The sequence below is a fragment of the Cyprinus carpio genome, chromosome B2, assembly GCF_018340385.1.
Source record: "Cyprinus carpio isolate SPL01 chromosome B2, ASM1834038v1, whole genome shotgun sequence".
Taxonomy (NCBI): domain Eukaryota; kingdom Metazoa; phylum Chordata; class Actinopteri; order Cypriniformes; family Cyprinidae; genus Cyprinus; species Cyprinus carpio.
In genome coordinates, this window is record NC_056598.1 from 7,050,099 (window position 1) to 7,073,502 (window position 23,404).

Below are 23,404 nucleotides of genomic sequence, written 5' to 3' on the forward strand. Positions count from 1 at the left end.
TTTTGATTCATTTTGCCCCCTCGTCACAATTTTTTAGGAAAAAAAGCATTCTTTTCTACTTGAATTTATTTTATTTATAAACCTTCAGAAATCATTATATGCTGATTTGATGCTCAGGAAACATTTCTTATTATTATCAAGGTTCTAAACAGTTGTACTACTTCTCTTTCTCTATTTTGAACTGCTGAATTACAAAGTAGCTAACTATTCCTTCTCAATGACTTTCATATGTTTGGCTTCTTTTATGTGCCTCTGCCACAGGGGTTTTCTATCTCTAAAGCATGGGCCAGGGTGGAAGACAATGGCATCACATACTGCACTCTCTACAACCTCGTTGAGGGTGAGACCCTTTCACATGAGACAACCTTTGACCTTTGTGTTGTATGCTGTGATAAAAAACTGCTTTTTCTTTTCCGGTCACTCAGAGAAACTATTGAATTTGTTTTGTGTGTTCACAGGCAGCGGGCTGGTGGATGCTGCGGGTTATAAGCAGTACACAAATGAATGGATTTGTCTGGACTACTCGACTGCCAACTGCACCATCTACTGATGAGATCTGCTGGTCTTTGACAGGATTTAAAGGGATAGTTCACCCAAAAAAATTCTGTCATTAATTACTCACCCTCATGTTGTACCAAATCTGTAAGACCTTCGTTCATCTTCAGAACACAAATTAAGAGCTCTCTGACCCTCCATAGACAGCAATGATGTTACCACGATCAACGCACAGAAGCGCAGCAAGGACATCGGTAAAATAATCCATGTGACAGAGGTTCAACCTTAATTTTACGAAGCTACGAGAATACTTGTTGTGCGCAAAGAAAACAATAATAACAATTTATTCCGAAATTCTTCTCCCTGAGTTACCATCTTCTACCAACAACGTAAACCATGTTGTTTACATCTAGCTTGCGCGCGCTGTCTACTGAACCTAAACAATGACAGGATTATGTTGTTGGTGGAAGACGGTAACTCGGAAAAGAAGAATTGCAGAATAAATTATGTTATTGTTTTCTTTCCGCACAAAAAGTATTCTCGTAGCTTCGATGTCACATGGATTATTTTACTGATGTCCTTTCTGTATTTTTGTGTGTTGATCGTGGTGACATCATTGCTGTCTATGGAGGGTCAGAGAGCTCTCAGATTCCATCAAAAACATCTTAATTTGTGTTAATTTGTCTTACAGGGTTGGAACCACATGAGGGTGAGTAATTAATGACAATTTTCATTTTTGGGTGAACTATCCCTTTAAATCATAAAGACCATGAAAAATGTAGCTTGTATTTTAGCAGTTACTCATATACAGTTAATAGTTATTCATTGTTGATAAAGCTTGACAAGATCACTGTGTTTGAGAGCACAATGCATTATTGTTTGAAAAACAAATGAATAAAAACAGCTTTATTGAACTGCACCATTTGTAAAGTATTGTGCTTGTTGCAGATGTTTCCGCGTTATTTTTGTCATTTTATACATAGTGTAATTTGATCATAGGCTAGATTTTCTTCAGAAAATGCTGGGTTTTCGATAGTATCTGAGACATCCATTGTCTATTATGAACAAAAGAGTCTGACATCTATTAAAGGAGCAGGATGTGATAGAGAATTGTTTCTCCCGTTTCTCCTCGGCGCTCATTCAGGTTGCCAGATTGAGGACACACAACTGTCTGTAGCATTGTTTTTTGGAGAAATAAGTATGTGAACGTTTCCTAAATATCTGTGCAAACATATTATGGTAGTTTTTTATTATTTATTTATTTTTATTTAGTACAGTCAAAATATTACATATAGAATATATAAATAAAACAAAAGCAAAACCTATTATCAGAAAAAAAGACTGTTTATTTGCTGTCCAGACTCAGAGCTTAATAGTATTTCATTAACAACAATTAATCTAAAGTTGTGCCTTGTTGTACCATGACACTATGCTGATTTAAAGAACTTTATAAACAGAAAAAAAATCACATTCATGTATGTGCTCAGATTAAACTACACAAATAAATATACCACAGTAATGATATTTTATCTGACCCTACTGAAATATGAATACAATTTACAATATATGAATGTTTCTAGGAAGCCCTGGAGCCTTTCTTTATGCTTCTCACGGTAATGGACGTTGTTGCTTTGTGTTGAGAAGGAATGAACGTTTCAATCTGAAATGACAAAGAGCATTTTAAAACTGTATGCAGTATGATTTTTACATATTGAATGAAAAGTTGTACAGTAAAACAAATAAGAAATATTATATGAGCCACTTAAAAAGTAACTTTTAATAGCTGGTGTTTTAGTGATTTCTGTGAATATATCTCCTCAAGGATGTAAAACAAAAAAAACCCTTTTTTGTTAATTGAATGCAATGACATTCAAACATTTTAAGCGTAAGATTTGATTACATTTACTATTGTTCGGCGAATTTTCACATTTCGATAGGAATCTGCATGATCAAGAATTTCAAGTTAGGGTGAAATATTTTCTCATGCAAATTTAACATTGGGTTCAAGTTTGTCACAAGAGCTCTCCAGCAGAAAGCTACTTGGTTTGACTTCTGTGTAAGTGGTGCGTCATACATTGCTACACAAGTGACAACAGACAATCAACCTTTTTAGCTTGTGAAATTTCGTTAATGTGACTGTGCATACTTTACACGTCATAAGATACACTTTTAGTAAGGCGGGGAAAAAAACAGACCACAGAATTTATACCTGACGCACAAGTAGCTCCATCTCAGGTGAGTTACTGGACAGATCAATCAGAGATTTGACATTTATTCTCAAGCCAGTAATTACTGAAGGGCCTATGAGAAAAGTATGTGTTATATTAAAACCAAAACTAATCTCAAAATTACTACAAAGCTACATTTCACCCCCCAAAATTATTGTTCATCACAATTTACTAACTCTCATGTTGTTCCAAATATGTATGACTTTCTCTCAAACAGGGTTACAGCTGACTAAAACTGAAACCATAAAATCTATTTACTAAATTAAATAAATGTTAATTGAAATAAAATATAAAGAACTACACTTATTTTATTTCAGCTAGTTTCCAAGGCAACATTTCTCATTTTCATTAACTAGATGAACTTAAATAACTAAAACTAAAACTGAAATAAACATTTATAAAAAACTATAGAGACATATTTTTTAAACGTCATTGTATGGACAAAAACACTTCAATCTTTCATCATATTTCTTTTTTCTTTGCATTCATTAAGTAAGTCATACATTTTGGAACAACATGAAAGTGAGTAATTAATAACAATTTTATTATTATTATTATTGGTTGAACTATCCTTTTTAAACTAAAGATCACTCTAGCAAGTTTATGTCTGATTCCATAGCTGTAGGCTGACTAATATTAATTTGTGATATTATACCAACTATAGTGACCAGCAACATGTGATATTATGATATTGTACCAGGCTGCTGAGTTGATGGTTCAGAAGTCATTGTCCAGTTGTCTGTTGGTGGAGTTGATGTTGTTTCTGTTGTTGTAGGATCAACTGTAAGTAACATTAAACATACAGAAACCGGGTTTGTGAGTGGATATGCAAGCATTTTATCATTTAATCCATTATATCCTAAAATGAATCAGAGTAAAGACTCAGACTGACTTTAACACAGCGAAATGTTCAGCCTCAGCCTCAACCGGAATAATGACAAGATTAACTGTCCATTGTTTTTGACACTTTGAGGATAAAGTACAAGTTTGATCAGACACTCACCAGTAGAGCTCGACTGTCCCACAGAAAAACACAGAAATCCAACAAACAGGACGCAAACTTTCCCCATGTTTCTGATCCTTCAGGAGGAACGTGTCTCAATAAATGTTCAGTAGCTCTTCAGGTTTCTAGGCTGTCTGAGGGCGTTGAATGAACTGTCTGTGCCTCATGGTTTTCCATGAATAATGAAACTGAACACACCCCTGCACCAGCGGCACAAACACAATGGGCAGTAGACGGAAGTTATTCTGATTTCTGATTTGTTCACCTGATATCTTTGATTGCTCACAGACCAAAGCATTTCATGAATGTAGGCTTTTATTGTTTCTTTTTTGTCGGTGCCATGTAACACAATCAAAGTAAGTAGTAAAATGAAACAAGACAAAGAAAAATGTCAATAATCAAACTGTGCATTTACAGTAAAGTCTAAAAGTTGTACTTCTCCTTGACACTCATTTCTAGGAAATAAAAACATAAAAATTAATTTTAAATAACCAAAGCCATTTTAAAGAAACACTGAATTGAAGCAATTAAACAACAAGAACGGTGGTACTGGTGTAAAGAGACATAACTTCTCTGGTCTTCAAAGAGACTGGCGTCTGGTTCCGTCTAAGGGCTTTTGCACTTGCTGCTCCTGCTGCTGCTGCTGCCAGTGCTTGGTGGCCGAGATCCTTTTGGGGACGTGACGGAAAGGCCCAAACCCAGGTCCACTGTCTTCACTGCGGGGGACGTGACAGATTGGCTTCTGGGACTGCTGCTGGCTGATGGATTTGAGGGTCTGATGTGTATGTGTGGCACATAAGAAAACAATCAGGACTTTCTGCATGTCATGCCTCTTTGTCTGGTTTAAACTGTCACACTTGACTGGATAATTATACTGTAATTGGAGTAGATGCATATGTGGGTTATGAATCATAATAGTTTGTGGATAAAACCATGATTATGTGAATACCGATGGAGTGAAGCAGAACTGCGGGCTGAGTTGATTTTTGAGCTCAGACGGCTGGATGGAGTGGAAGCGGGAGAGGGCAGGGACAGACCAGCCTTGAAAGAGTAAAACAACCACATTAACCATTAGAGTTAATAAGGAACCTCATTTCTATGAAAAAGCTAATAATAACTAAAGCAACAGGAATTCCTCTGATAGCTGACACCACTGTAAAAACTGTTTAAAAGTTTATGGTAGGTACAGTAAGATTATTTAAATGCCCCTTATTCTTACCAAGGCAGCATTTGATCTGAAATAAAATTGTAGTATCATGACATTTTATTACAATATAAAATATTTTGATATATTTTAAAATGTAATTCCTGTAATGTTAAAGCTGAATTTTCCGCATCATTACTCCAGTCTTCAGTGTCACATGATCTTTCAGAAATCATTCTTATATGCTGTTTTGGTGATCAAGAAACATTTTTATTGTTATCAATGTTAAAAACAGATTCATATTTTGTGGAATTCAGGAATTCACCATTTATTTGAAACAGAAATATATAAATCTCTTCCTGTTCTTTTTGATCAGTTTAACACGTGCTTGCCGAATTAAACTATTAATTTCTTCCAAATAAATAATCATTTAATTTCTTACTGTTACATTTTACATTTTTACCATTTACATTTGAAAAGTGCAATTAAATTGTCATTGCTTCTACTTTCTACCAATTTGTTGTTTTAACAATGCTGCATGTTGCTTATAAATAATGAAGAGTAATTGTTCATATGTCATGCTGTACCTGCATAAAACGTATCTGCAATGCAGATGACAGTTCAGGATTCTCCTCCATGGTTTCCAGGAGCATCTTATTTACGCTTTTATTCAATTCTCTGAGTTCTCGTAGCTCTATGTCACGTTCCTCAAAGGTCTTCTCATTGGTGTTTTTAGCAGACCGAATTTCCCTAGTATATTTGGCACACTGGAAGATAAGAACAATAGTTTAGAGATTAGGTGCTCAAAACTTAAAACAGATAATCACAACAATATGGGTATAATCAGTTATTACTGGCCATACTGTGTGTATACATATAAAAATATAGCAGAGAACCATATTTGTATAGAGTTTTCACACTTTTTTTAAGTAGTGGGCATGTTGTCACAATGGAACCTTCCATTTAACAGTCTTTTGTTAACTACTTTTTTATTTTAGTTCAATTCAATACTTATTGAAAAAATGATTTAATGATGAATCTGAAAAGGTAAAGCAGGAAAACGGCAGGATATGTGAGGGTGCTCAGACCTGTTTGCTGGCTCTATTGAGTTTCTCCTTCTGAGACAGGATGTCTTTGTTGAGAGAGAGCACATGGGCTTGAGTCCTCTCAACGCTCTCATTCTGGACTGCTTCCTCTTGAAGAAGACCCTCCAATGTGCGGGACATGCTCTGAAATATGTGGAAAAAACATGCTTTATGTACCATCATCTAAATGAATTGGTTTTAATGCACATCAATATTAATTGTTATTACCCTGAACTAGTTAATTAACCTTAAGATTTTCACTTTTCATAGGGCAGGTTCGGAGAAACCTGTTGTTTGTGTTGTTGTTAATGTTTTGTACCTCTGCTTTTTTTTTTTTATGTTATGTTGTCCAGTAATATATATTGTGGGAATGATTATGTCAGTAGAAATATTTACTTCGATGTCCTCCTGCAGTTCTCGGATTTGCCGTTTCTTGTATTTGTATTTCTCCTCGGCTGCTCGTCTCTGCTCCTCCAGCTTCAGTTTCTCCTGGTGCGCAGGGCCTACAGTGAGATGGAGCACTTCTCAGTTTACAAGGAAATTCTATGTGATTACATACAGTACATTGCAAAATTCCAGGTATTGTTTATATGTTAAATAAAAACCTGCACAGTATATATACCGCAAACAAGTGAGATTTGCGGAGAGGTATGTCTTAAGCTAAATATATTTCATTTGAAAACAAGTTGTCACGATTGCAGGTAGTTTAGAACCAAGAATGAGAATGAACTAAGAGACTTTAACTCTTTCCCTGCCATTGATGGAGCTGTGAATATAATCAAAAATGCTGGCAGTAAATTAAGGCATGGTCAGAATTTAGTGAGAAACTTTGTAATACAATAACTTGATAACTCAACTACAGTGAAAGATAAATAGTTGGTATTCCATGTGTGTATTGATGTGGCATGTCATCACTATATATATTTGTTCTATAATAAATAAACAACCCAAAAAAAGTTTTTATATGCTGGCAGTGGCTGGCAACTTAAAAAAAAAAAAAAAATGAGAGAGAGAGAACGTTTCTGAACACCAAAAATTAGAACCACTACACAGTAACCATAAACATTAACATGGAACAATGAACAGAGAAACTGAGATTTTATGCTGTGTTCCAGACAAGGCGGGAAAAGGGAACAGCCGAGTTTAAATGTCCCACTTCCAACCTCAGGGAGTTTTAGTCGCAATGAGAGCATTTCGTGTTTTTGTGTCAATTATTGCAAAAATGGAAAAAATTTACAAAAAGCTGATTAAAGTATAATTTTATACACATAATGGCTAATGTTTTAAAGTTTGACTCCACATTATGCTCGTAGGAAGAAGAGACGTCAAATGACGCGTCTCGCTGAGGTTGGGTTGATCAATCTGCCCGAGTTCACAGGACAGATTACAGACTTCAAGCGGCGTTCCAGACATTATTTCCAAGTAGGAGGTGGGAAAATCCAAATTTTGAGTTGTCTGGAATGCAGCATATAATAAACTGAGAAATGACAATCAATGAACCAAGGAACAGGTGTGAAACTAATAAGAAAACATGGTAACAAATAAATGCGAACTCGAGCAAAGACAAACAATGAAATCCCATACCCTAGGAACTAAACAGAACATAATCGTGCGTGACACATGTCAATTAATATCAGTGTTGCTTAAGCATAGCTACATCTGTTTCCTCATACTTCACAGATAAGTTCACCAGACCACTTGAACATTAGAAAAACATCATTGCAGTGTGGGAAAGTGGTGACATTAGTGATGAAGAATGTTGTAAGAAGCTGACAATGAGTTATGGTGTTTGAGACTGACTTAATAAACACAGAGAAGGTCTTGACTATGGCTGAAACATCCAATGTTATTTAACCAATAAAAAGATGAAATTCTTTAAGAGTGAGTGTTGCACCTTTTCACTATTTACAGTGTTTTTGTTTATTGGTTGAACCTCCTCTTTTGTTGGTAAAGCATCTCTTTTTGTATAACATGGAAATATATAAGGTGAATGATGTGAATGTACTTACTGGACTCTGTGACTTTGGTCAGGGCTTTGCGATAGGTTGTATTGCAGTTGTTGACGACCTGCAGGGTGTTCTCCAATGCGTGGATCTCTTTCTCTGTCTTGCGGATTTTGGCATCCAAATCATCCCCTTGCCGCTGGAGTTCTTCTTTTTCTTGAGCTGCCTTCAGGAAAAGTCCAGGATTTATTAGATATCAGGATGTCTGGAGTGGTATTGTTCATTCTGAATTGAAAAAGTCATGAGGTACAAAAGCTTTGAATTCAAAGACCCAAGCTGGATTTATTCACTTGAACCGTTTTACATTTTAATATATTTTCAGCATCAATGCTCCAGCCTTCAGCGTCACATGATCCGTCAGAAATCATTCTTATAAAAACAGTGACGTACACTTCACTTAGCATGCATGCATTACAGATCTAAGCCTTTTTTATATAGGAATCTGATGCGTATAGCAATATTAATTATTTTACTCTAATTCTACATTGGACATGATGCAGCTCCGTGCATCTAATTGGCAGAATAAAATACAGAGTTATGATACCCTTATAATGAAGTAGGCCTGGGATTTCTCCTCTTCTCCCTCTGGTGCAGCCAAAGAAACAGTCAGGATCTCATACCTCTTCCTCATCTTGTCAATTTTGAACAGTCTCTCATTCACCGCAGCACTGAGGGCATTTGTCACAACCAACAGAGTACAGAAAAAAAATCAATGCAGGAATTAAATATATGACATGAAATCAGTGCAGTTCTTCTTCTACTTTTTTCTGGTTTTATAAAAAGAAAATATATCATTTCTATAGCACTTACAAATTACAGTGCGTGCATAATTATTAGGCACACTGATATTCTAATCAGAATTTTTTTTTTTTAAGCACATTTTACCAATTCCAAACACAATCTTAATAACTATTATTAATTTTATATTTAATTATCTATAAGTGATATATAATTGTCCATGAAGGCTGGAACGAAGAAAAAAAATCAGATAAGATTTAACTCATTATTAAATGCCCATGAGAAGATGTAATACTAGAATGTGCAAAGTTAAGGCATGACCATTAGACACCAAAATGCTCATTGGGTCAGCACGGTGAGAAAAACAGGTGGAGACGAAAAGACATGTTAACTGCAAAAGAATTAAGAATTAATGTGAAGAATTAGGTGCAAAACCATCAGGAACCATTTAGTCACCAGTGCCATTTTTAGACTATTTTCTATCCTGAAAATTCTAAAAACGACTAAAAATGAACTCCCAAAACTTACTTCCAGATTCTGGAAGATAAATTCCTGAAAGAGTGGTACAAGAGGATATGGTGTTGGTCCTTCAAGAGTCACTCTCAACTTATCTGTCTATAAAGGCTATATAAAAAAAATCAGTCTTTGTGTCTTTTCTTCTCCACCTGTTTTTTCTGACCATGGTGACACAATGAGCATTTTGGTGTCCAATGGTCATGCCTTAACTTGGCAAATTCTAGTATTGCATTAGTATTGCATCCTTTTCATGGGCAATTAATAATTTTTGACTTTCAGTCTGAGTTCAATCTCTTTTTTGGCTCATTTTACCTAATCCCTAAAAAGAATGCACACCTGAATATAAGATTTTTTTTGCTTCGAGCCATCATAGACAATTATATATCACTTATAAATGTTTAGGTACAAAATGAATAGTAGTTAGTAGTCATAAATCATGGCATTTCAATTTTATTTCTATATTCATTTTAGTATAAATCTATCTTTCAAAGCCACACCAGACACCAACATTAGTCAGTATTGTTTTACCTGAGCCCTTGTCTCTCCTGTTCAGTGAGCTTGATCTGTTTAGCAAGCATCTCTCTGTGCACGTGGATCTCCTCTTCTCTCTCCTTCATGGCTGTTTGCAGCTGCAGACGTCTCTTCTCCAGGCTCAGCACTCCATCTGCTCGATCATACAGCAGATTTCTCAGCCGCTGCACCTCCAACTTCAAGAGACCTTTCTCCACCATGCTGTCCTGAAGGGAGGAGACGTACACATGTGTGAAACGGGCACAAATGTGTTTTGTTGTTCTCTCCTATTTTTCACTGCTGACATTTTTAAAATGCCTTTTCTAGATTACATTATCTGCAATAGATGAAAAATATATTTGACATTTTATTAGTTAATAAAAAGTGCTGATGGTGGGGGAGATTGTGTAGAATATAAATTCTGTTTATTGAGAACCTGATAAATGAAGGCATTATCAAATTGACCAAAGTATTTAAACAGACAAAAGTTTTGAAAAGTTCTGTGGCTTTTGCTAAAGAATTCTGATTCCTCCAGGTTCAGTCAAGTTATTCACCTGTTTTTTGAGCCTGAGTTTCTTCTGATCTTTCTCAGAGTTGCCGATGAAGAGTTCCAGCTCATTAATCTTGGTGGTCAGTTCTCTTTTTTCTGTTCCGATCTTCTCTGTGTCTTTCCTAACGCAGCGGATATCATCCTGAGAATATATAATACACATACCAAAACAGATCAAGTTTCACAATCCAAAAAAAAAAAAAAGAAGAAGAAGAAAAAAAATTAGATATACAGTACTGTTCAAAAGTTTTAGATTGTTAAGATTTTTAATGCTTTTAAAAGAAGTCTCTTTAAAAGAATAAATTATTTGATCCAAAATACAGCAAAACAGCAGTATTGTCAAATATTTTCATAATTTCTGTTTGAATATATTTTCAAATGCAATTTATTGAATTTTCACCATCATTACTCAAGGCTTCAGTGTCACGTGATCTTTCAGAAATCATTCTAATATGCTGATTTGCTGCTCAAACATTTATTATTATTATTATTATCACTGTTAAAAAGTTTTTTTTAGAAGAATAGAACGTTCAAAAGCATTTATCTGAAATAGTTTGTAACATTACTGATCTAAAACTCTTAAATGGTAGGGTGTGTCTATATATACGTATATAGTGCAGTGCACACTCGCACCTGGAGTTTCTTCAGCTGTGTGCTGAGGGTGGCGGCTGTCCTATTCTTCTCCTCTAGAGCTTCTTCCAGATCAGAGGCCCTCTTCTCCAGAGCTTCCTTCTCCTCTGTGTTCACCTTCCCCTGCAAGTGTAAAGTCTTCCTCTCCAGCATCTGGATCTGAAAGTCCTAGACCAAACAAAAGAACAACACTCGAGTCATCTGTCAACTTCTAGAAAGCAACCATCCAGTTTGTGTTAACTGGATGATAATAACTATTTTTTGACAGAGACATGGTTCTCTTGCCTGGTTGGAGACGATCATCTGCTGTTTGAGCAGGTTCTGGTCCAGTTTGCTGAGTCTGCTGTCCATGTTGGAGATAGCGCCCCGGGTGGCGCAGATCTCAGCCGTGATGTTCTTCTCTTTATCACGCATTCCCTGCACCTCCTGACTCTTTCTGAACATGAGCTCTCTCTGCCGGAGCAGCTGAGCATCGATATCCTACACAAACAGTAGCAAAAAACTTTAATTACAAATATAATTAAAGACAAATATGGAGACACTGTCTTCTCGTACAGCCTAAATGTTTACTAAATCGTATTGATCAGTCTAGGATTATGCATTAATGCTTTATTAAACCAAATACAATATGTCTTGTAGATAAATGGAAAAATTGGAACCACTTTCATGAAAAGGTCATTAACAAACATGCTTAATAAATTAGTAGTTATGTATGATCAAATAATGAAAACTGAAAAAGTATATGTATCAGTCAATATTGGATAATTGCACATTTCCGCTATTTTTAAATTTAGGTTACGTTTGCCATCAAATGTACTGTACTCAAAATGTCACAAGTAAATGTAATCTTTAGCAAACCTGAAAACGAATATCCATTTTTCATACTGTACATTATAATGTTGTGATGCCTAAATTCATTTGTAGAATGACAATGATTGATTTTAGCTTTACGGGTTTTATTTAATGACATAAAAAAAATGGTTCATGGGTTATGGACTGCAAAAGTGCATTGTGTGTTCTATTTTTTCAAAACTTTGCATGAGGGTTATTATTGGTCATTAAAACTAAAATTATTAAAAACACATTTAATTCAAATGAAGCTGAAATATGACATGAAATATCTAAAAGAAATTAAAATTAGAAATGTTGCTTTGGCAACTAATTAGAATGAGTTCAAGTAGACTTGAACTAAAACTACTAACTGGAAATAAATAAAAACTAAATAAATTAAAAAAACAAACACTGTAATAAAAATAAATTAAACCTAAACCTAATAAAAAAATAATAAAAATAACAAAATATAAAATATAATGACTAAAATTAAACTGTAAAGAATTAAAGTGAATTCAAAATATGAATGAAAACTATAATCTATATAATAATAATAATAATAATAATAATAATAATAATAATATACTGCATAATTCTTCTCCTGGACACTGAATGGTCGATACATGGTACACAATATAATAACATTTATGAAAACAGAGAGAGAGAGAGAGAGAGAGACTCCTTTTATTTATGATCCATTTGTTCTGCATTATATATTCAATGCAGAACAAAATGATTGGCAGTGAATGGCTGAAGAGTTAAAAGGAGTCAAAGTGAAACTTACTTTGATGTTCTGTTCCTGTTCTTTACGCAGTTGCTCTATCTGTGCTGCTTGTTCTTCTACATCCAGCACTGCCTCCATCACCAACCGCAACTTCTCCTTCAGAGCAGAGTTATGCAGCTTTGCCTCTTCAACTCTACAAAAAAGAACTGCATATATTACTACAAAGAATCTACATTGTTTATGCAATATGAGATCTGACTTTATGCAGCACACTCAGTGTGTTTTGTTGTTGTAGAACTTGTTTTGTTCTGTTTGTTCTATTCTCCTGATTTACTTGAAATGGATTTTCCCATTAGAAGTAAGTGAAAGAACTGAGGAAAAACAAGTCAAAAAGTGACTGCTGGACTGCGAACTGTAAGACTGAGTAGCTGTCTGACAAAAGAGAAAGCATTACTTAGTTATTTTGTTCTGAATGTCCTTTTTCATGCTGGTTAACTGAGATCTGGTGGTCTCCACATCTGTGGCTGTTCGGTCTAAAGTTCTCTTCAGCACTTCCACCTGAGAGCAAAACACCACATTTGATAAGTTTAACCAAATTCATAAATACATTTGCATTTGATTTACATGAAAACTGATTTACTATAACATATAGATGTACTAAAACATGGTACACTAACCGTATGATATGATAAAACCTTGGTACTTTTATAGTATCCATAATTACCATATTCATCTGCTATGGTATTTGCAAGGTTCCCTAAGGTCTTTGAAGAATAAAAAAATGAAATTTTGTCATGGTACCAAAACAGCCTTGATAATATGATGGTACTCAATCCTCCTCACAGTGTGTTTTGACATTTGATACGCCTTTCATCGTGACAGACTTTGATTGGTTTCTGGGTCATAAGCTTGAGGACAGTGGAGCGTGGAAACATGGATCCACATTTTAGGAAAAGAGCTGAGGTGTTGCGAAGCTTTGGTAGACCCACCTCATCCTGCAGACGTCTTTGGTTCCTCTCCTCTTCCTGGTGCTGCTGCCTGAGTCGTAGCGCCTGACGTTCAGCCGTGTTTATATTCCTCTCCAGCTCCTTATTGTTCTCTATCTCACGCTCCATGAAGTCCTTCCTCTCTTTGAGCAAATCATTCTTCTCTCTAATCACTTGATTCACCTCTGCCTGCAACTAGAAGATCAAGTGATTGACATTCAAAGTTGAATAAAAAACATTTTCTGAATTAAACTGTAGATATTGAGATTTTTATGTTTCTCATAAAAAAATAAATAACTGCACTGTATATGTTTTCATCTAAAGAAACACTGTGGATTTATTCATGTCTTTGTATTAAAAGAGTGCCATCTTCAGGTTACCATGGCACACTGCTGTATCTCCTGGTCTCTTTTTCTCATTTGTTCAATGGTGTTCTCCCACTGGCTGATCATCTCTTGTCTCTCACTGTGAGCCTGACGAAAGCTCTCGGCTGTCTTGTCAAGAGCAATCTGTATCCCAAAATAAAATTGCATTTGCTAGTCTATAAGAATGAAGGCATGATCAAATCATAAAAATGTCCTCTCACAACGGAAAAATGTGAGGGAGCAAGAAAAACATCACCTGTGCTGTAACAGTCTCAGTGACTTCACTGTCCAAGTTTTTTCTTTTCTGGTTGGCTTCAAGAGTCAACTTCTCAATGTTCAGCGTCAACTCCTGTTTCGAAAGGCAGACATTGGGCCAGTTGCATAAACATAGCCACTGTGTTAAGACTGTGTCTTAAGAACTAGTTTGACCAACTAGCAGTTAGACAAGAGGTCATTTAGTCTTACTTCAATGATTCAAATTAGGCCAATCTACCGTATTATAATTGTCTTTACGAAAAGTTATGACCAGTCTTTAAGAAAACAAAGTAGATTTTTTAAGACTAGTCTAAGTCGTTTATGCAACCAGCCAATCATGTTAGTTCAGACATACAAACTATTAACTATAAACTTAAAAAGCATACTACTTTATTTTAAAAATATTAACATTTGTAAAATATGTGCCATACAAGTGAGTGAATCTCATGCAAAAATTTAAATAAATAAATAAATAAATAAAACTAACTAAATAAAATAAAATAAAATAAAATAATACATTTTCCTTATGACAGCCGAACTGGCTATACAAAGTGACCTGACTCAAACAGATGACCCTGCCACTGTTACTAGGAACTCACTCGAATCTTGCTTTCGTCCTGCTTGGCGTACTTGATGATGGCCATGGTGTCTTCATCCTTGTGAGCTGATTCCTGCAGCCAGGCCTCCAGGGTCTGCTGATCCCAGTTCAGCTGACTCTTCAGTTCATCGAGCTTCTGAGTGGCTTTAAAGATGCTGTTCTGTGAAGATGATTAACAGAACTGCATAAGGTTTTTAATTACATTATAAAATAACCTATTGTGTACAGTACTACTCAAACATCTAGGGGCAGAAAGATTAGAACAGTAATACTATTACAATACAAAATAAATGTTTTGTTTTTTAATCTAGCTGAAATTTTCACTTTTTCCTGTGATGGCAAAGCTGCATTTTCAAAAAAAAATATTAATAATATCAGTGTTGAAAACAGTTGTTGCATAATGTTTTTGACATTATAAATGTCTTTACTGTTACTTCTAATCAATTTAATGAGTATTGCATTCTAATACGCATTTGTTTAATTAAAAAAAATAATAATAATAATAATAAATCTTACTGACCCCAGACTTTTTAACTGTAGTTTGTTTGTATGAATTAGTAGTTTGTGAGATGTATAAAGATGGTTTCTTTCTATTGCTATAAGCACATTTCATGTTATATGGATGGTGTCTGTGTCAGCTGAAACCTCTTGTGCGTTCTTCTTCTCATTCAGGGTTTTCAGCTGATTCTCCAGCTGACTGATCTCTTGCTTCAAGCGGCCTGTCTCGCGCTCCGCCAGTGCTCTGAAATGCACCTCTGATTCAGTCTCCTTCTCTCTAGCTTTGCACAATGCCTGAGCACACGCAAACATTGCATCTTAGAAAAAAAGGGGAATGTTTAGGAAGAATCAAGTTCCTCCACAATAATCTCGTAAGTTACCTGAGTGTGGGAAACCTCTTGTCTTAGATTTTTGAGGTGTTCAGTCAGGGCATTTATCACGTCCTTGTTTTTATTTATTTTGTTCTCAAGATTTAATTGCTCTTTTTGCTTCTTCTGAAGCTGTTGAGGGAAGAAAAAATGAATGAGATTTACAAACACCTCTCTTGAACGTCAGTTATTGTGATATATCGTTAGTCATTTGATATAAATTTCTCACTCACCTCCTCCTCTAACGCTTTATTCTCTGCGTCAGCTACAGGGATGGCAAACCCCGCGTCCCAACCAACTTCTGCTAACAGAGCGTTAGACATTTTGATGTTTCAGAGACGTTCAGGAGTAAAAATTAAACGGCTCGATGATATTAGACCGACCAGTCATTTAAGAACGCCGTCGTTTATCGTTGTGTTTTCAAGACTCGTTTCCTAGCAACGACGCTAACTATCGACGTGACGTATTCGACCGTTAGGTGACGCTAAACGCTCTTTTATCATATTAAGAAATTTAAAAGAAAACGTCTTTCAAAATATTACACGATTTATCCAGTTAAGCATCTTTTGAAACATCTCACTAATCATTAACCTGTGAATTTTGTGGACAAGAAAAAGAAACAATTTTTAATTTGTTTTATTGTACATACACCATTATTTTGGAAAGATATATAAATCTCATTAATAGAAAACTGGGATGTACAAAAAAAAGATTTGCTGGTTTGTTTGATGTGCTTTTTTACTTTCCGAAGGAATTAAAAAAGAAAAAAGAAAAAAAAAAGATCAGTACATTATTCAGTTATTTATTTTACTAGAAATGTATCACGTGCAAACCAAACTTTTCACTTTTTTAAGAATGACGTCACCCACACGTCATTCCAAACCTGTAAGATCGACTTTCTTCTGGAGAACCTAAAATATTAAATATTTTAGATATTATAACAAAGAAACTCATACAGCTATGGAACAACGTGAAGGTGAGTGAATTATAATTTTCATTTTTTTTGGTTTTTTGTGTGTTACATAAATTATTTTAATGTGTTTTTGATGTGTTTGGGGTTGTATGTGTATTAAATGAATTATATTTTAAATGTTTTCAGGCTTTATTCATCAACTATAACCTGATTTTATTGTATGGATTATGCGACTTATCAAAGTGCTGAATGAACTGCAAACACAGTATATCAATACATCAAATGGAGTCATTCATCAAGGAAAACTGAGGTAATGTTCAAATTAATATTATTTCTAGGACTGTAATATATAATATTCTCAGTTATTATGACCTATCGATTTAATCAAAACCAAACAAGCAAAGTGAAATCACTGTCTTGATATCAACAGACAAAGTACATTAAGTCACAATAAAACAAAAAGAAAGCAAATGTGACTGGCTCTCGAGAAGCCAGCTACACTGTTTTATAAAAAAAGAGAGAACGATCAAAAAACTCTGACGTATAATTTTCATAAAAATCAACTGGAATAGAAACAAACATTCAAAGCAAGAATGCACATGGAGTACTAAAATGAAGATCTTCACACTTCCTAACTGTATCTGTGACAGCTTGTTCGACAAACTGCTTCATCTGGAGGAGTCCCAGTGACTGAATAAGATCCTGTATGAAGTCAAAACAAAAACCGGCCCAAAAAGATAAAAGCCCAAACCACCATTAGACGACTGAAGAGAAGAGATGCCTTTAATGTCTCTGGTTCGTAGAAATGTCTCAGTCCTGAGGGCTTGGAAAAGGCAATGCAGATCTCAGTTCAGTCCTCTGTGCTCAGCAGAAGCTGTTTGTTTTCAGTGAGGTCCAGACGGCCCTCAGAAGGAGTGTAATTATACAGCTGTGCTCTTGGTGCCAATGTACGGTCGCGCAAACTCCACAAAATCGTCAATAAGTACTGGCCATGCTCCTAAAAAACAGAAAACGTCAGAAGTATGAATGCAAACTTCATTTTGAAATTTACTCAGAAGTAAAACAAGGACCGAGTCTAATCGTTTGACATAATAACCACCTTGTGAATGTTAACTAGATCTCTAAGTAAATAAGTATATATATATATATATATATATATATATATATACACACATATATATACACATATATATACACATATATATACACATACACACACACACATACAGTACAGGTCAAAAGTTTGGAAACATTACTATTTTTAATGTTTTTGAAAGAAGTTTCTTCTGCTCATCAAGCCTGCATTTATTTTATCAAAAATACAGAAAAAAAAATGTAATATTGTGATATATTATTACAATTTAAAATAATTGTTTTTAAATTTATTATACTTTAAATTATCATTTATTTCTGTGATGCAAAGCTGAATTTTTAGGATCATTATCACATGATCCTTTAGAAATCATTCTAATATGATGATTCATTATCAAAGTTGGAAACAGTTCTGCTGCTTAATATTTTTTCAGAACTTGTGATACTTTTTTAGGATACTTTGATGAATAAAAATTAAAAAAAAAAAAAAAAAAAAAAAAGAAGCTATCTTTGTAAAATATAAATATTTTGTAATAACAATATACACTACTGGTCAGTAATTTGGGGTCAGTATTTTTTTTTCTTTTTTTTTTTAAATAAAATCAATACTTTTATTCAGCAAGGATGTGTTAAATTGATGAAAAGTGATAGTAAAGAAAATATGTTATTAGAATATATATTATTAGAATTTTTTTTTTATTTTGAATAAATGCAGTTCTTTTTAACCTTTTATTCATCAAATATATTAGACAGCAGAACTGTTTCCAGCACTCATAATAAATCAGAATATTAGAATGATTTCTAAATGATCATGTGATAGACTGGATGTTACATGTGACACTGAAGGCTGGAGTAATGATGCTGAAAATTCAGCTTTGCATCACAGGGATAATTTTTTTTTTTTTAAATATATTCAAATAGAAAACTTTTATTTTAAGTTGTAATAATATTTCACAATATTACTGTTTTTTCTGTATTTTTGGTCAAATAAATGCAGGCTTGATGAGCAGAAGAGACTTCTTTCAAAAACATTAAAAATAGTTATGTTTCCAAACTTTTGACCTGTACTATATATATATATATATATATATATATATATATATATTTCTTTCATATATATATATATATATATTTATTTATATAAATAAAAAAAATATATATAAAAGTATACTTATATTTATATATACATATATATATATATATATACATATATATATATATATATACATATATATATATATATATATACTCAGTGCTGCTTGAAAGTTTGTAATAATAGCATAAATGGGACTTAACCATCATCAGATTTTCCTGAAAGTAGACACAGAACCCAATCAAACAATTGAGACAAAAATATTTTCTTTGTGATTTATTTATTGAGAAAAATGATCCAGTCACATATCTGTGTGTTGCAAAAGTATGTGAATCTCTAGGATTCGCTGTTAAGTTGAAGGTGAAATTAGAGTCCATCTGCTCTCAGAGGTGTTTTCATTCAGTGAGCTGACTATCAGGTGTCAGCGTCTGCCGTTTCATTTAAAGAACTGGGATCTATCAAAGTCTGATCAAGTCTGTGGGAAGTGTATCATGGCTCGAACAAAGGAGATCTCTGGAGACCTCAGAAAAAGAATTGCTGTTGCTCTTCAGGCTGGAAAATTTTAAAAAACCATCTCTAAAGCATTTGGACTACAAATCCACAGTCAGACAGATTGTGTAAAAATGGAGGAAATTCAGGGCTATCGTTACCCTCCCCAGGAGTGGTTAACCAACAAAGATCACTCTAAAAGCCTAAAAGGGCTAAAAGTCTGTGTAGGACTGATCAGCAGTTACAAGAAAGTTTACCTGCAGTTATTGCTGCATTAAGAGGGTCACACCAGATACTGAAAGCAAAGATTCACATACTTTTCCAACTCACAGATATGTATATTTTTGACTCATTTGTTTGATTGGGTTCTATTTGTTTACTTTCAGAACTTGGTCATATTTATGCAGAAATACAGAAAATTGTAAAGGGTTCACAAACATTCAAGTGGCGCTTTATAAAAACATGTAAAAGATGAATTAAGTGAAAGAAATTCAAACTAACCTTCCTCATCGTAGTTTGACATATCGTCTGTGATCATCGTGCTGAAATCTAACAAAAGGTTCCATGTGTCTTTGGGAATGGATCGCTTATGATGCTCCTGCAATGCATAAGAAAAAGCAAACACAACATTTTCATCCAGTTTTACAGTGATTAAACACATTTCTTTTACCAGTTAAAGGGATACTCCATCCCAAAATAAAAATTTTGTCATTAATCACTTACCCCCATGTCGTTCCAAACCCGTAAAAGCTCTGTTCGTCTTCGGAACACAATTTCAGATATTTTAGGATGCGCTGTTTTCTTTCAAATCAAAGCTAAATACATGTAGAAACAGCGCATCCTTGTGACGCGGATACAGAAGAGCATACAGTGATATGGAGAGACACAGAGGAGACTTGACAAAGGAATTGATGAATAAAGTCGTTATTTTTGTTTTCTTCGCTTATAAAAAGTATTCCCGTCGCTTCATATAACCCAGATTGCACGTCTGATGGCAGATGGAGTATTCTGACGACGACTTTCATACCTTTCCTGGACCTTGACACTGTTATTTACTTGGCAGTCTATGCGACAGTCACAAGCCTCCCGGTTTTCATCCAAAATATCTTTAATTGTGTTCCGAAGACGAACTGAGCTTTTACGGGTTTGGAACAACATGGGGGTAAGTGATTAATGACAAAATTTTCATTTTGGGATGGAGTATCCCTTTAAGCCTGGAATACACTACACAACTTTTTGCCCCAATTTTCAGTCTGGACACTTCAATGATAATAGTCAAAATCCAGAGAGAGTCTGTAGATTTAGGGCAACCAGAGTTGACAGATTTCGCAGAAAAATCACAGTGTTTCATGGGCACAGACTCTGATTTTTTTTTAGCATCACACTATGAATCCATGCAAACATGTTTGGTATTTTATTCTAGAATACATATTGTTTTAAATAGTCATGCATCTTCAAGCAACAAATTGCATGTTTCAATGTTGTGTTTTTAGGGCAGCACTATGTGCTTTTTAGTTTGTTGATGCTAATTAAGCATAGATTAAAAAAAACATATTCAGGTTTAAAAGTTAAATATATACATAACTTAAAGCCATGAACAGAACAATACTCACCAATAAAAATTTGTTCCATAGATCTAGAAATTTAAAACGCCCAGCCAATATTAAATTCCAGTATGCAATTGCCATTTCTAGGTCTAGAGAAAAACAAAACAATAAAACTGAAAAAACACTAGTTAACTATAAATAAAAATTAAAGGAACAAATGAGGATGAACCCAACACATGCCTAAGCCCTTTTGTCCTGGATTCTTAGCAAAGTTGAATGTGAACTGATAGAAGTCTTTAAATTTCCCTTGGTCCTTCAACTCTTGCTCCATCCTGGGTAGCTGTGCTTTGAGTTTCTCTATACTGTCACACCTTGACAAAACAAAGGCAAAGATTAGCATTTCAGGATGCTGGATGAGGGGAAAAGATGATTCAGAGCGCTCAAATGTGATTTAAAAAAAAATTAATTACCCTTGCTCTGCCATTCCTTCCATAAATTCTTGTTTGGAGAACTCGCATTGTGTTGCTGCCCGAAACTTCCAAGCTATTAGCAGAACACTTACACTGGCTGGATCAAGTCCCAAATCATCGCAGAACTGCTGGATTCCATCTATACCAATCTTGTTATCATCTTGAGGGTCTGTAAAAGGAAATGAATTTCTCTTTTCTTACAGAAAATTTACACAAAGCATGGTTTAGTGTGTTTGTAATAAAACTCTATTTTTCTAACACACAAAACACTATTTTAAAGTAATGATATGCTGCTCAATCCTTACCTCTGTACCGATTGTAAAGCTGTTCTAACTTCTTCCGGTCTAGTGTTCCCTTTAGATTCTGTACGTAGAGGTCAGGATTTTGGAAAAAGTTGTCTGTAGCAACGTCTAGTTTCCAATCATTCTGAGACAAACAATTCAAGGCTGTTTTCTCGTTTGACTGGGTAAAGATCATGAACTGGCGAACTTTATCCTTCTGAGAGGATTTCAGCTTGTTCTGTAATAGGGAAAAAGTATAAAGCCACATTCACTTAGTTAGATATTGTATATCAAGCAGCATTTCCTTGTATAGACCCAGTCTGTGTTAAAAATCAGTATATTAATGGCACATTAACACCAAATGACTTATCTTTCCCTGTAATTTTATTTTTAATGACAAGTAATAGCAATACTTGATTTGCTCTATACTAACAAGTATGCATATGAGTTATATACCACGAAGAGTTCACACATAACGAGCGCTTGTCTACTGAACTGCTTTTCAGCAGCATTTCACACTGTTTGCATAAGGTTTTGTAACCGATAAACAAACAAATAATCCTTTACTGTGGCCCATTAGTCCGGCTTCTCATTTGTAAAATGAACTTGACAGCCCTGCTGTCCAGCAGCTTTGACCTCGCTAGCTTCAAAGCTACCTGCTCTGTATAGCTGTCTAACAATTAATTCATCAGTAAACCCACTCTCCTGCTGGCTAGATTTAAAGGAATGTCGTCGTCAAAACAGCCTAATATCTAAACGGGATTCGTCGTAGCGCTTTATGGGTATTCTGTGACTGTAACACACATTAGTAAAAGAATTGTTTTGTTGTTGTTTTTTCACATTTACCATGTTTGTGATTTCCAGACTCCCTCTTCCGCTATCCCTCTCTGCCCCGCGCCTACTTCCGCTCATGCGCAGTGACATTTGTACCGCAGTCAGCTGTTCACCATAGACTCTCAGTAGGCTATGTTCATGTACGAAATACTATTTATATATATTATATATATATATATATATATATATATATATATATATATAAATATATATATATATATATATATATATATATATATATATATAAAGAGCAATCTGTAAGAGGTAAACCTAACGTCCACTTGTGTGAAAATGAACTGTAATATTATATTAAGATGAATTAGCCGATTATTTGAAATCTTTTCTATAAACAGGCTACTGAACTGAACTTCTCAGACCTTTTTTTTTCTTGTGATCTATCTATCTATCTATCTATCTATCTATCTATCTATCTATCTATCTATCTATCTATCTATCTATCTATCTATCTATCTATCTATAAGAGAGATTAAAATGAGCTTTATTAGCATGCCTGTATAAAATTTCACAGTGTTGCCAAATATATAGGCCTATTATACAAACATTCTGGTGAATAAAAAATAAAACAAAATAAAAAATGAACACACATTTCCATCTCATCTCATCACAATAAAAAAAAGGCCAAGGTAAATGAGTATAGAGAGCAACTGAAATGGAAAAAAGGGATCAGCCTTTGTCCCTAATTTGATGGCAATTTAAAATCAGATTTTAAATGGACTTTTTCAGTGGAAAAGTAATATAAATTAACACAATGTTAAAAGCCAGAGCCAGTATAAGTTGATTAATACTTTTTTACTTTACAATATTTAAATAACATACAAATAATTATATTATATAATTAAATACAAAATAAATAAATACAAAATAAATAAGGCTCGTCAAACTCTATCACTAAAATGAACAGTTCACACAAAACCTTTTAATTATTAGCCATATAATATTTTTAGTCATCATTCACTTTCTTTGTAGTGTTTCATACAGTTAAAGTGAATGGTGACTGAGGCCATACGTCACTAAAAATTAATTTTGTGTTACACGGTGAAAGAAAGCCATGCATGTTTCGAACAACACGAGGGTGAATAAATTAAAACTTTCATTTTAAAGCGAACTTTCACTTTAAGTCAGTCCCATTTTAAGGCC

At 34.3% G+C, this 23,404-nt stretch overlaps 2 protein-coding genes across 2 annotated transcripts; both read right to left on the reverse strand.

The window, feature by feature from the left end:
- Positions 1–4,103: 4,103 nt before the first annotated feature.
- On the reverse strand, positions 4,104–15,992 carry LOC109083642 (coiled-coil domain-containing protein 39-like). The gene is made up of 20 exons (XM_042717914.1): positions 15,761–15,992; positions 15,540–15,659; positions 15,307–15,453; positions 14,663–14,821; positions 14,065–14,157; positions 13,824–13,952; positions 13,447–13,638; positions 12,912–13,015; positions 12,518–12,650; positions 11,188–11,382; positions 10,906–11,070; positions 10,277–10,414; positions 9,741–9,949; positions 8,503–8,626; positions 7,965–8,124; positions 6,352–6,458; positions 5,959–6,099; positions 5,458–5,637; positions 4,676–4,767; positions 4,104–4,501 (listed from the first exon to the last, which is right to left on the reverse strand). Exons 1-20 carry the CDS (start codon positions 15,848–15,850, stop codon positions 4,333–4,335), a joined length of 2,847 nt encoding a protein of 948 aa, XP_042573848.1. The 5' UTR covers positions 15,851–15,992; the 3' UTR covers positions 4,104–4,332.
- A 1,248-nt stretch (positions 15,993–17,240) lies between these two features.
- Positions 17,241–22,371, reverse strand: LOC109083641 (DCN1, defective in cullin neddylation 1, domain containing 1 (S. cerevisiae)). The gene is made up of 7 exons (XM_019098415.2): positions 22,259–22,371; positions 21,437–21,650; positions 21,132–21,300; positions 20,902–21,032; positions 20,728–20,810; positions 19,616–19,712; positions 17,241–17,437 (listed from the first exon to the last, which is right to left on the reverse strand). The coding sequence occupies exons 1-7, from the start codon at positions 22,334–22,336 to the stop codon at positions 17,361–17,363; spliced, it is 849 nt and encodes a 282-aa protein (XP_018953960.2). The 5' UTR covers positions 22,337–22,371; the 3' UTR covers positions 17,241–17,360.
- Positions 22,372–23,404: the final 1,033 nt, after the last annotated feature.